Raw genomic sequence first — 12,549 nt, 5'->3', positions numbered from 1 at the left:
TATATCAAGTCCTCCCTGGCTATTTGGGGGCATGCCTTTACAAGGCAGCATACACAGATTTCCATGCACATGTTTACAGTGGCATATTTTTAAACTTGGACACTTCCCACCATTTCTTAAACTCCCTGAATCACAGGCATTAGTAGCACAAAACAGCAAGAGTCAAAGCACTTGGGTAAAATCTTTCTTCATTCTGTTTTGTCTGGGCTAACAAGGAAAAAAAAAATCAACAGTCCATGAAAGAAATATTCTACAGCTGTGGAACAGGGTATTGCCCAGACACAGCCTGGACTTGCAGGTTAAGTTTCAAGTTAGAGTCAGTCATCACTTTACTTACAGCTGTCCAGCCTTCTGCCTTGCCTGGGCCATGCTGAGCAAAGAGAAACTACCTTTAGCAGTATTTGTAGGAGGCATTACTTTTGGAGCACTATATTATTTCCATGGACACTACAACACTTTGCAGACACTCAGATACGTTCTGCCAAGCACATGCTTTAATAACTTCCTAATACTTCTTATTGGCTACATCTTCCAGTGTCAGGATCTTTTTACTTAAGCTGGTCAATCAGTGCTCCTAGGTGACTCAGTACAAAAATAAAACATATTTGCAATGCAGAGTGGCATCTCTTCAAAAGAGAGGCACAAGAGGCAAACTGTCACCTCACAAGACAAGAAAGACTCTTCAGTTGACAGAGGACAAACTGATTTTTACCTCCTTACAAATAAGGGAATGGAAATGATAATTCTAAAATTCACTAAGATCTCAAGCGCTAATCAGCTACACAGACACTCATCTGAGTAGCAAGTCTCATCAGGGTACTCCACCTGGTTAAACAAAGCATCCACACAAGCAACACCTAAACTTACTGCAGAGGCAAGTTGCAGCATTCCTGATTCTGCAATACATAAAATAACCACTACAGAGTAAACAGGTGCTTTTGAGACAGATACTGAAGATCTGCTGTGAGTCTAAGGACCATAGCCTCCCACTGATGGGTAGCAACTGAAGTGATAAGTCATTTCAAGTGTTTTCATAACAGGATGCCAACTCACCTTCACAGCTATTTTCCTGTGAAGGAGAGCTAGGTGGCTACTGGGGTCAAAATGAAAATTAAAATTAAGCCTTACCTTCTAAGCAGCACGAGACAGTTCAGAGAAAATAAAGAATTGCACAGCTATGAGGCAACTGCTATGCAATGGTCAGGCATGAGACTGAGCTTCATACAATAAAGCAAAGTAATAAAATCACCCTCAAAAAAAAAATCAATGAATCTCATATTACACCAACAGTATGTCAGCATCATAGCAGCAGCTACTTTTAACCTACACTAAAAATGCATAGAACAGTAACTATGTAAAAGGCATTAAAGAGTTTCACTATCAAAGCATGAAAAAGTAGGCTGTGTTTGTAGTGAGCAGTACACTTACAAAAGCTTCTGAGTATTTATCACCACAAAAAAAAGAGACTTGGGAGGGATGAGAAGAATCACAACAAGCTCCAAGCAACAAACAAGGGAGATGAACTTTCAGGTTGAATTCTGAGCAACACAATGAAATGAGGTTGCCTTCATAGCCAAGGATTGAGGCAGAACACACACACAGAGCAGATTCTGGAAGCCAGACAGAAGGAAAAAGCACCTCTGAAGCTTTCTACAGATAGAACATGACCTGAGCTGTGTTATACAAATCAAGTCATGAAAGAATAAAAAACCACATACATTAGAAGAGAACAAGAGAATCAAACAGGAAGAGAGGAACACAGGTTGAGATCTTCAGGCAAGCAAATGCTGAGAAGAAATGCAAAACTCTTGGAATATCCAGGATTCAACTACACAAAGAAATTGTCTTCCTCCACTTCTTAAAAAAATGCTGTCATTACACAAAGTGAGATTTAGAGATTAGAGTCTCAACAGATAAGAAAAAGGCATTGTAGACTAAAAGAACTGGTAATGATGATATGGAAGCTAGGATTATAAGGCCCAATAAGTAACGAAGATCTCAAGAGCTATAACACAATCAGTTCTAACAGAAGATCCATAGACAATGAAAACTATGTTTCTGTGCATAGTGTTCTTTTATTAAGAATGATGAGAAAACACCCACACTGGGCCCTTTAATTGAGTACTCAATTAAAGTACTCAATTAAAGAGAGTGCACCTTAAAAACAGCTCAACTGCACACCAGAAAAACCTACACCTCAAGAAGGAATTCTTCCTGTGATAGCACTGGTGTTACAACATGAGAATACTCTAGTGCAGAACCTAACAGCAACTATATTTAAAACTCTGTAGCCACCCATATCTTCACAATTAGAAGACAGAAGCAATTACTTCCATTCCTTTTAATCACACGGAATATGCTGTAGGTTAGAGGGATTATTTTTAATATTCTCTCTTCCACTGTTTTCCCAATCTACTTTGCCAGCCAAGATGAATGATGAAGGACTGAAGTCCCCAGGTCTGCCGTAAGTACCACAGTATCTCAGTTTGAATAATCCTCAATTGGACATTTTTTTGTGAAGATAGAAGGAATAAATCTGAGAGACAGTTTTTCATGGGTGAACACAGGTGTCATACAAGAACACTCTGGTGTATATGAACTAGAAGAATTTATCTGTGCCCTTCACAGTGATCTGCATCTCTTGCATGTGCTAGGTGAGAACACTGCTGAAATGCACTGAATTCTCTCCACTTGAGGAGGAACAGATGAAAAGGAACTGATGAAGGGAACTCAAGCACAAGCTGAGATTAAATTTTTCCTTAGTTACTGTGCTGCCAGGCAAATACAGCATTTATGTCAATTCTCTAAGAGATGATTTTATCACAACAAGGCAAAAAGATTGCTGTTAAATTCTTCCATTGAACAGCATAACATTAGAAGCTCAAACAGGTGCATATGTATTAACAAATTTGTGCTTCAAAATCCTTTGGGCTTAAATTTTGTATCGCAGATCATAAGGAAGTCAGCATGTGGCTGCTGTGGTCATTCAAGGTAAAGCAAAGCAGACAGCAGTAAGACTGCTGGAGCAACCTGGAGAAACAGAAATAGGAAACCCACCTCATACAGCAGTACAGTAATAATTAACATTTACCTGACTGAGAAGGAGGGAACTGCGTTAAGGATGAAGTTCTCTCACGCTTCACAGGCGGACAGTAGTTCCCATCCTCTCGATCAGACTCTGTAGAAAAAATAGAATTATTTTGGGGATTCTATACACCTACCAGCATTTCTTAAATTTACAATCAAATTTCTTACCATCTCCATCTTCTGGACTCGACCCATCTGCTGATCTCTGAAATCAGAGGACAGGGACAATAAATCAGATAGTGAGCATTTCAGTCTTTTGGGGGTACACAAATGCTTTAACCAATGACTTTTACTGTCAATCACATACAATCAAGGAAAAACATTGATCTGTATATACACATGCTGAATTCCACCTAAGCACTATAAATAACAGAATATCCCATTTACAAGAGATACCTAAAAGTTTCTAACCAAGCACTAATACTCTCAGCAGAGACTGCAGTGATTATCACACTTCTCTGAATTGAAAATGATAAAGTCTGCTTTGACCAAACCCAAATCCCTCACCCTGAAGATGTTAGTTAGGAGTTTGTTCCAAAGCACTTTTTCTAATTAACATAACAGTTAATTTTCTAATTAACATAACAGTTCCTCCAACAAAACCAGTGTTGGAGAGACCTTCTTCAAAACACCCTATGATGTTCTGATAGGAATTAGCAATGGACATTACCACAGCACCTTCCAGAGCACCAGAAGGAAAAGCAGGCAGCACCACGATATTGTGCTCTTTACCACAATATTAGGTATTTGAAGAAAGTTTTCATATCTTCGAGAATTCCTACATCACTTCTATTCGCCCAGCTCACATCACTTCCCTGTTCCCACAGAACTGCCCACAGGGAATTTCATGTGCTGCAGGAGGCGACTGGAGCAGCACCATCACCTTCTCATCACATCCATCCACATCCATTCGCCTTTACCTATGCAATACAGTTTTCAGTTTCAAGATAACAGAAGAGCATGGTGACTTTACCAGCATCCTAGTAACACATCTTTGATATCTCAGTAAAGAATTAAGAGCTATTTACAGTTTTAGGAATACAGTTTCCTCATATCAACACTCATCTGTCAATCTAACACAGTAATACTATGCTTGGTGATCCACGGCACCCCCACATAACTCACCAAGCAGTCCACATTACTGAAACAAGGCTTTATTAGGCATACCTGTTGTCAATAAACACTACTTTCCTGAAAGATAAAGCTAATTGGAAAATCAATGACATTTTCTATTTCAGCAATCAGTACTCAAAGTCAGAAAAAAGCTATTTTGTAAAGAAAGCAAACTGCACATCTGTATGTGCAAAACTCCTTTAAAATCAAAAAAGTCTCTTCCTCTGAATTCCAAAACCACCTAAAACTGTTTAATGATACCCAAGCATCGGGAATATAGTATGCAGCATTGTCTCAAAAGAAGTCAAACCCACACAGCACAAGCTCCAAATGATCACATTCATTTATCATTTTATTAACTGATGCATGCACAACTGGACACATCACTACATTTAGTGTAAAAGGAGAATCAATATCCCAAACCAATCCTGTAACCCCTGGCAGAGCAGCTGCTGCACAGATAACAGACCTTCCGCTGTCTTATTATTCTTCCCCAGGGATCTCAGCAATAGATCACTTGGTATGCTACCTCCCATCTTCTCAATTAACACCCTTAAAGCTGTTGATTACTGCTGAAAATTAAGGGTTTGCTAATAACTCCAACCAGAAAAAAGAAACTAACAGATTTATATCTTTCACAGACTTCAGAATTTAAATATCAGGGAAGAAAAAAATCTCAATCCTTTAGGCTGACCCCTGTGCACAGACAGACCGAAGACCATCATGCTGTTCTGTCCCAATCTGGAACTTCTGCCTGCACATTTCAGATATTCAGGCTGGATTTTCTATTTTTAAATGAAAGAGAATAGGCAGAATTTAAAAAGCATTTCTCAACAACACTGTAATTATTATTTTTTAATACTTGCTTCCAGCAAAAGACACATCACATAACATACCTTAGGTGTTACAAAAACACTTGCAGGCAACACTCACTCCATCAGGTGGGCACTCACCAGTCAGGAACAGCTCTGCCCCAGGGAAATGTTTCAGGCCTCCCTTTGCAGGCTATCACTTGAACTTCACAGCACTGTTTTTACACACAAACTACACAACAGAATGGAAAGCCAGGACCACCTCACCTCATACAGAACCATTACAGTGACCCAAACGACTCCCCTCTATTCAGCTGTTGGAAATCAGGAGCTGTGAGACAAACCAGTAATGCCCGATCTACCCCCCAGCTTGCTCCCCCAGTGTAAGAGCTTCCTTACTCCTTTTCCCTACCTAGAAATCCAGCTAGAGAAAAGTTAGAATTATTTCTCAATAGCAGCTCCTGCAGTTTTTATACATCTCTAATTAACCAAATTACCTTCTCTAAAGGCACCCCAGTGTCTTTTAAGAGTGGAAGTGAGAACAGATTAACCAATGAGTACTCAAGTGCCATCGCTGCACCCTTACACCCACTGCTTCCTCACGCTGTTTCTGGGCCATTACATGCACTGCAGATGCTACAGACATGAGCCTATGCCAACTTCACAGCATCACAGGGGTTGGAAGGGACCTTCAGAGATTGAGTCCAACCCCCCTGCCAAAGCAACTTCAGCAAGTTTGGCAGCTGTTGTCTCTCCCAGTTGTTTGGTACCTTGTGAAGATTATTCATTCCAAATTGGGCCAAAAAGGCTCACTTCTGGGCAAGGAAAAGCAGCACATGTCACAGGTGGAGTGGCCTTCACAGGCAGAACTCAATGAAACATACCCAGCATATGCAGTCACAATGAGGATTGACAATTCACCTGCACCAGGAAACCACAGCTCACCAAGCAGAAAGGATAAGCCCAACTTGAAAATTGCTCTGAAAGGCTGCAGGTAGCAGTCATTGTCATCTCATCTTTCCAAAAGTGTTTACTTGCACCATTAGTAGAAATAGCTTATGCTGGAATTACTGAGAGCTTTCTCTATTAAGTACTTAACTTCAGAATTCTCCTTTAACATTTTTCTTGGTGCTGTTAACGTACTAAGAACATCACTGGTCAGCATGACAAGCTGCAGCTCACAACCAAACAGCATCAGCCGCTCACTTGGTCAAGTCACAGCTCTCTGGCTGGGAAGGAATAAAAGATCCCCCTCCATCTGCTATGAGGCACCACCTCACAGCCGCTTCTCACTCATCCACACAAGCCCTCAGCAAATGCTCAGTTGACACAGTAAACTTTGGAATTCATCCTTGATACACCTTCTGCCATTCTGCCCAATAAGACAACCCAAGCAAACTTCATTTCTACCAACTGAAACAACGCTTAGAGGGGACTAAGGAGATCACAGAAACCAAGCAAGCTACGCTGCCTACATTTAACATAACAGACTCCTAGCAGAAGGGATGTGTCCTCCATCCCCTCAGCAGGTTTGCACTTACCCCTGCCAGTTCCTGTTGAATAGGAGCAAGCTGGGCTGCAGCAGTAGGACTCGGGGTATCACTGGCTGAGGCCACAGCAGGAGCAGGAAGATCAGGGTTACACTCCTCAGCTGGTTCTTTGTGACCCAGAGCATGGCGGGGGGACTCAACCTCTCCCTGAGGGTCCTCACCTGAATCCGATAAAGCTTTTTGCTCTGCAGGGGACTGGGAGTAAAAAAAGACAATGTCCCTTCAATGCAAAGGTGCCACCCAATGGAGCAGCCATCCCAGTGAGAGGACATACTGATCTCTTCCTAAATTACCATGTTTTAATGGCCTGGCAGAAGGAATTACTTGCTGCTGAGGTACCAGTTAAGATATGCTACGCTCTGCTGACTGAATTAGTTTTCCTCCCCGTAGGGAACACCAACGGGGGCAAATGCACTGCTTGGAAGTTGGCTAGAACTGCTGCAGCACCCAAAGGAGCCCTGCTATACCCACAGGGCTCAGCAGCACTTCAGGCAGCTAGCTGCTTCAGCACCTGGTCCACAAACAGCAATTAGTACTTGTAACTAATTGCACTTTGCTGGTTATTCTGACCATATTTGAGAGGAGGTGGGGTTGATTATAAAGTAATCCACACAATCTGTTGTTATAACATTCACACAGGACAATATCCTCACCCATTCATGTGGGGATGAATACCCTGAAAAGCAACAGAAATGTTTTATTTTGTAAATTAAGAAGTCAGTACGCCTATCTCAATGCAGAGCATGATGGAATACCCAGTGCACAGTACTGGGATTTGTCATTTGCTGTGTTCCCACTTCTGCCACAAACCTTTCAACTTCCAAATGAGCAGCAGCTCATAAACTGGAGGGGTCTGAAGTTCCTCAGCTGTGACATGGCCTGGTCTTAAACAGGAACAGTTATCAGTAAATGCCATTTTAACAGTGGGGTTATTTCAGTTCCATCAAGTTTTTAATGATAGTAATTTCTTGTAAGATTTAAGCATCAAAAAGGTCAAAAGGGAGGGCAACACATTTCAGATGAAGCTGGGGATGCTGGATTTTCAAAATGCTTGTTTTTAAATAGGAAGCTGTTACTAATAAGCCCAAACACTACCTTAAAACCCCACAGAATGAGAGATGTTGTCTATTACTCTGAGACCCTTTTATTAAGATAAGGCCAACTTCCAAAATTAGGAGTACTTCTACTTCACCTGCAGATCATTTGACCTCTCTTTAAAGGGAGAGAGCCAAACAAATAAAATGCAAGAATAAAGTTTTCCACATCACAAACTACTGAAGCAATTATGTAAGCAGCACCAGAGATGTCATTTTCCCTCACAGCCTGTGTTGCACGTCCCCTCCAGTCCTCTCGCTCTGAAGCCCCAACCCCAGCCCACATTTCTCCCAACCCTCTCCCCAAATCAGGCAGCTCAGCACTCAGCAGCTCCAGCCTTCCTTCCCATGCACAGGCTGCACATGCAACAGCCCCTGCACTCATCACACACCTCAGAATCACAGTTAGGTTGGAAGGGACTCTAAGGCCCCCCAGCCCTGTTCTAGTTTAAAGCCATTCCCCTTTGTCCTATCACTATCTACCCACACAAAAACCACTCTCCCTCCTGCTTATAAAGTTTCTCCAGGTACTGGAAAGATGCAAAGAAGTCTCCCCAGAGTCTTCCCTTCTCCGGGCTGAACGCCCCCAGCTTCCTTGGCCAGTTCTCATAGCAAAGGTTCTCCAGCCCTCTGAGCATCTTAATGGCCTCCTCTGGACCAACAGCTCCACATCCTCCTTGTGCTGGGCACCCCAGGGCCAGATGCAATACTACCAACGGTGCCTCATAAGGGCAGAGCAGAGGGGTTCAGTCCCCTTCCTGCCCACTGCCACCCCTGTTGATGGAGCTCAGGATACCATTAGCCTTCTGGGCTGCAAGCACACACTGCTGGCTCATGTCAGGCTTTTCATCCACTAGGACCCTCAGGTCCTTCTCTGCAGTGCTGTCCTCAAAGAATTCTTCTCCCAGTCTGTACATACAGACAGGATTGCCCTGACCTAAGTATAGCACCTTGCATTTGGCCCCACTGAATGTCATTGAGTTCACCTGGGCCCACTTTCTGAGCCTGTCCAGGTCCCTCCAGATGGCACCCTTTCTTTCTTTGCATCTCCCACACCACTCAGCTTGCTGCCATCAGCAGACTTGCTGAGGATGCTCTTAATCCCACTTCTATGCCATTATGAAGATGCTGAAGAGCAGTGGTCCCAAGGTGGACCCTGGTCACCACTTGTCACCAGTCCCCATGCGTACACAGATCCACTGACCACAGCCCTCTGGCAGCAATCGCAGAATCACCAGGGTTCGAAAAGACCCACAAGATCATCCAATCCAACAATCCACCTATCATCAGTAGTTCTCATTAAACCATGTCCTTCAACACAAAGTCCAAACGTTCCTTGAACACCTCCAGAGTCAGTGACTCCACCATCTCCCTGGGCAGCCCATTCCATGCCTGACCACTCTTTAAGAAAAGCAATATTTCCCAATGTCCAGCCTTGAGTTAACTGGATTCAGTCTGATTCCCAATTCTCAATCACAAACTGTTTGGGTATTTAAGCCTCCACCCCTTTTGCCAATAGTGAGCAGAATGAGCAAGCTTCCAAAGACACTGGGAGTTCAAAGACCACCATCCTTGTACATGGACCAAACCAACCTTGGGGTGAGCTGTCACCATGGGTCAATGGAATGACTGGGAAACTGGACAGACACTGAGGTGAAGATGATTGGGAAAGATTTAGTGCCTTTAAGATGACAAATAGTGCATAGGAAAGGTTACAGAAGCATTTACACATGAAAAATAGCTAAATGGCTTTGGAATCTTCAGAAATACACAATTTCTGGGGAACAGAAGCAGGAATACAAATCTGGAGCAAACGCAGAGACTTTCACAGCACAAGAGCTGGAAGGGATCAAAAAGAACTAAAAATAGCCATTAATGCAATTACCCCTTTTGCAGAAAAATCTGATTCCAAGATGAGTGTTTCTTGACCAAATTCATAAAAATGTATTTTTTAAAATATGTATCAAATGGAACAAAACCACTGCAAGTGGCCAGACTGTGCTAATAGGACATGACTTACATCCCAGAAGGCAAATCTGACAAAGGCCTCAAGGATTTCTCCTATCAGAACTCCAAGACATTTATGCAACTGTTCTCAAAAAAGCACATTCAAAAGAAATCACAGACTCCCTCAAAACTCATGTTAGTCTTCAGCCATGCTCACTGTCAGACATATTTGCTAATCTCCTCGCTTCAGAAATAATGTTAGCAAGTCAATTATAGCACATCACCTTGCTCAGCCAGATCAAACTAAAATTATTTCACTAAAATAAATGAAAATAAAACATTCAGACTAAATACACAGAAGACTGCTTGGAGACTCTGCTTCTGCTGTGTCTCAGGACATAGTGAAAGACACATGGAAAAATACATAGATTAATGTGATGCAAAATATCATACAGGGAAGGAAGTAACATTCCTTTTAAGCAAAGACTGGATAAGCATTCTTGTATCAGTCTGGTTTATCCCCAGTCCTTAACTTCATATGTCATGCAGGACTCCTTTCCTCATTTTCCCTATCCACATCCAGCTGCCCACAGAGACAGCTCCCAGTTTCCCAATCTTTTCCTGTTTCAGGAGTTGAACAACTCTCACTGGCATCCTCAAAAGCTTTCAGTATCACCCTCTTCATATTCCTTTAAAGCTCTGCCTTCTACAACAGTCACAAGCACATTTATGATTGTTCTTTCCATTGCAGCAGTATGTACACAGCTTAAGCATCACTTTTAAGCACACTGTTGACTTAGAGCACAGTTCAGTTAGCTCTACCTGACAGAACTTGAAGCAGCCGTACTATGGCTGCTAAGACAACCTGCAAAATATTGGTGCCTCTCCCTCAAGTTACTTCCTCCATAATTTTTCTCTAACACCAGCCAAACCCAACAAGTCAAATCACAACAAGAGTAATGGTTCATAACCCCTCCTCTGAACACCAAAAACCAAGCATTTCCAAATCACACAAAATCCAATTTAGACTTCACCACTTGTGCCCTGACCAACATCCACATTTTTATGCTCTTGCTTTCCAGACTACACAGGAGTGCCACCATTCTCAGAACATCTGGAGCTGAAACATCTATTATTAACCCTCCTCAGTTGAGTCAGATAACAGATTCAACATCTGAAGGATGTAAATCCTTGCTCGCTCTACAACTAACCCTTAACCTTTATGACCAGCTGCCACTCACCCCTTTAACACTGCATTATTTTGTAGGGCTACTGAGGATGGGATGTGACCCAAGTACACAAACTGCCCTTCCTCAGAGTCATCCTTAAAATCTTTCCTTCCAAAAGTGCTCAGAAATGCACGCTGTAGCTCATGTGTAAGTTATCACTATAGATAATGGAGTAATAGTGATGTGTCATGCTTAACATAATGAGGTTGGGACTTAATGCTGCTTTTTGATCTTAACAGCTATGAGTCCTCAAAAGCTGATGCAATTTTCCAACCAGCGTCAGCAACAGAAGCTCCGTTTTTCAGATAAAGGTCTGTCAATTCTGTCAATGTATTAAGAAGCAAGCAAGATAATTGGTTGCCATCATTCAGATACAAAGCTGAGGGAAAACTGTACACAGTTCTTGTAAGAAATTAAGGAGGTAAGAAATAATGGGAGACTCATTCAAGAGATGTGGAAACAGAGGGGACTGCAACGAATGCAAGAAAAGTTCTAAACAAAGCCTGAAAGGACTGAATAAGTGACAATTAAAATGCAAGGCCAATTATAAAGGAGCGCATGAACCACCCCTACGCTGTCTAATTTATTTCCCAACAGACCTACCTGGTCTGCTGCTTGCACCAACTCCTCAGAGCATCCAGAGTCACTGTGCAGAGCCACTCCTGCTCCTCCTGGAGACAGCAACTGTCTCAGGGAACAAAAAGACTCCTAAGTAAGCATGGACTAGCCATGGGCATCCAGCTTCACACTGCTACTGTGTGCTACCATGAAACTCAGTTAAAAGACCCACAATTTGCTCACTGAAAGCTAAATTAAGACATCATTCTGAGCCACCACTGTGTGTACTCTGCCACATAAACTGCACAACTGTAGTAACTGATCAGTTACTAAACTACATACAAACCTTGTATGTCAACTATCTTAAAGTTTTCTAAGCATTACTCCAGGAAAAACTCCTCTGTTAACAGATGTCCATCAGCATCAACACAACACAGTACCTCCATCAGCTCCTAACGCATTTCTGCCCTCTGTGCCTGCATGTTGTTTGTTTCAGCCATGGGCTTCCATACATCCCATCAGGATGGCACACAGCATCCACAGCAGCAGCTATGGAGATGAAATCAGATCTTCCACCCCAGAATCCTGGATCACAGCGTGGGTGGAAAGGACCCTATGATGGGCTGGTTGCTCCCCACCATATCAGGCTGCCCAACAGGGAACCCACAGCTTCTCTGGGCAGCAGTGCTAGGGCCTCACCACCCTCTGAGCAAAGCATCTCCCCTCTTCTAGTTTAGAGCCATTCCCCTTTCTCCTATCACTATCTGCCCATGTAAAGTTGGTCCCCAATCCAGCTTCTAAGTTCCCTTCTTCAAGGGCCACAACAGGGTCTCCCTGGAGCCTTTTCTTGTCCAGACTGAACCACCCCAACTCTCAGCTTGCTCTCATAGCAGAGGTGCTCCAGCCTTCAAGGCTCCAGCCTTGAGCATCTTCATGGCACCCCTCTGGACCCATTCCCACAGCCCCACATCCCTTCCGTGCTGGGGGCCCAGTACTGCACATGGGGCCTTACGAGGGCAGAACAGAGGAAACAGTTGTTGTCCTCCCCCGCTCACTGCCATCCCTCTGTTGGTGCAGCCCAGGGTACTGCTTGGCCTTCAGGCTGCAAACATGCACTGCTGGCTCATGCTGAGGCAGCATGTCTGAAGCAACATTAAAT

General features: G+C 43.0%; 1 protein-coding gene across 15 annotated transcripts in view; it reads right to left on the bottom strand.

The window, feature by feature from the left end:
- RANBP3 (RAN binding protein 3) overlaps positions 1-12,549 on the bottom strand; it is a 40,617-nt gene that overhangs the window by 16,688 nt on the left and 11,380 nt on the right. For 4 of the 15 annotated variants that reach the window (XM_090126139.1, XM_090126140.1, XM_090126142.1 and 1 more), the window contains exons 3-6: positions 11,436-11,516; positions 6,554-6,757; positions 3,256-3,292; positions 3,092-3,178 (exon numbers count right to left, since the gene is read on the bottom strand). In XM_090126139.1, coding sequence (XP_089982265.1) covers positions 3,092-3,178; positions 3,256-3,292; positions 6,554-6,757; positions 11,436-11,516 — 409 coding nt within the window. Of the gene's footprint in view, positions 1-3,091; positions 3,179-3,255; positions 3,293-5,782; positions 5,888-6,553; positions 6,758-11,435; positions 11,517-12,549 lie in introns of those variants that run through there. The other 11 variants (XM_090126143.1, XM_090126146.1, XM_031604767.2 and 8 more) reach the window with 6 other exon arrangements.

Source organism: Phasianus colchicus, chromosome 28 (assembly GCF_987193195.1).
Source record: "Phasianus colchicus chromosome 28, bPhaCol1.hap1.1, whole genome shotgun sequence".
NCBI lineage: Eukaryota > Metazoa > Chordata > Aves > Galliformes > Phasianidae > Phasianus > Phasianus colchicus.
This window is presented reverse-complemented; position numbering and strand designations above follow the sequence as displayed.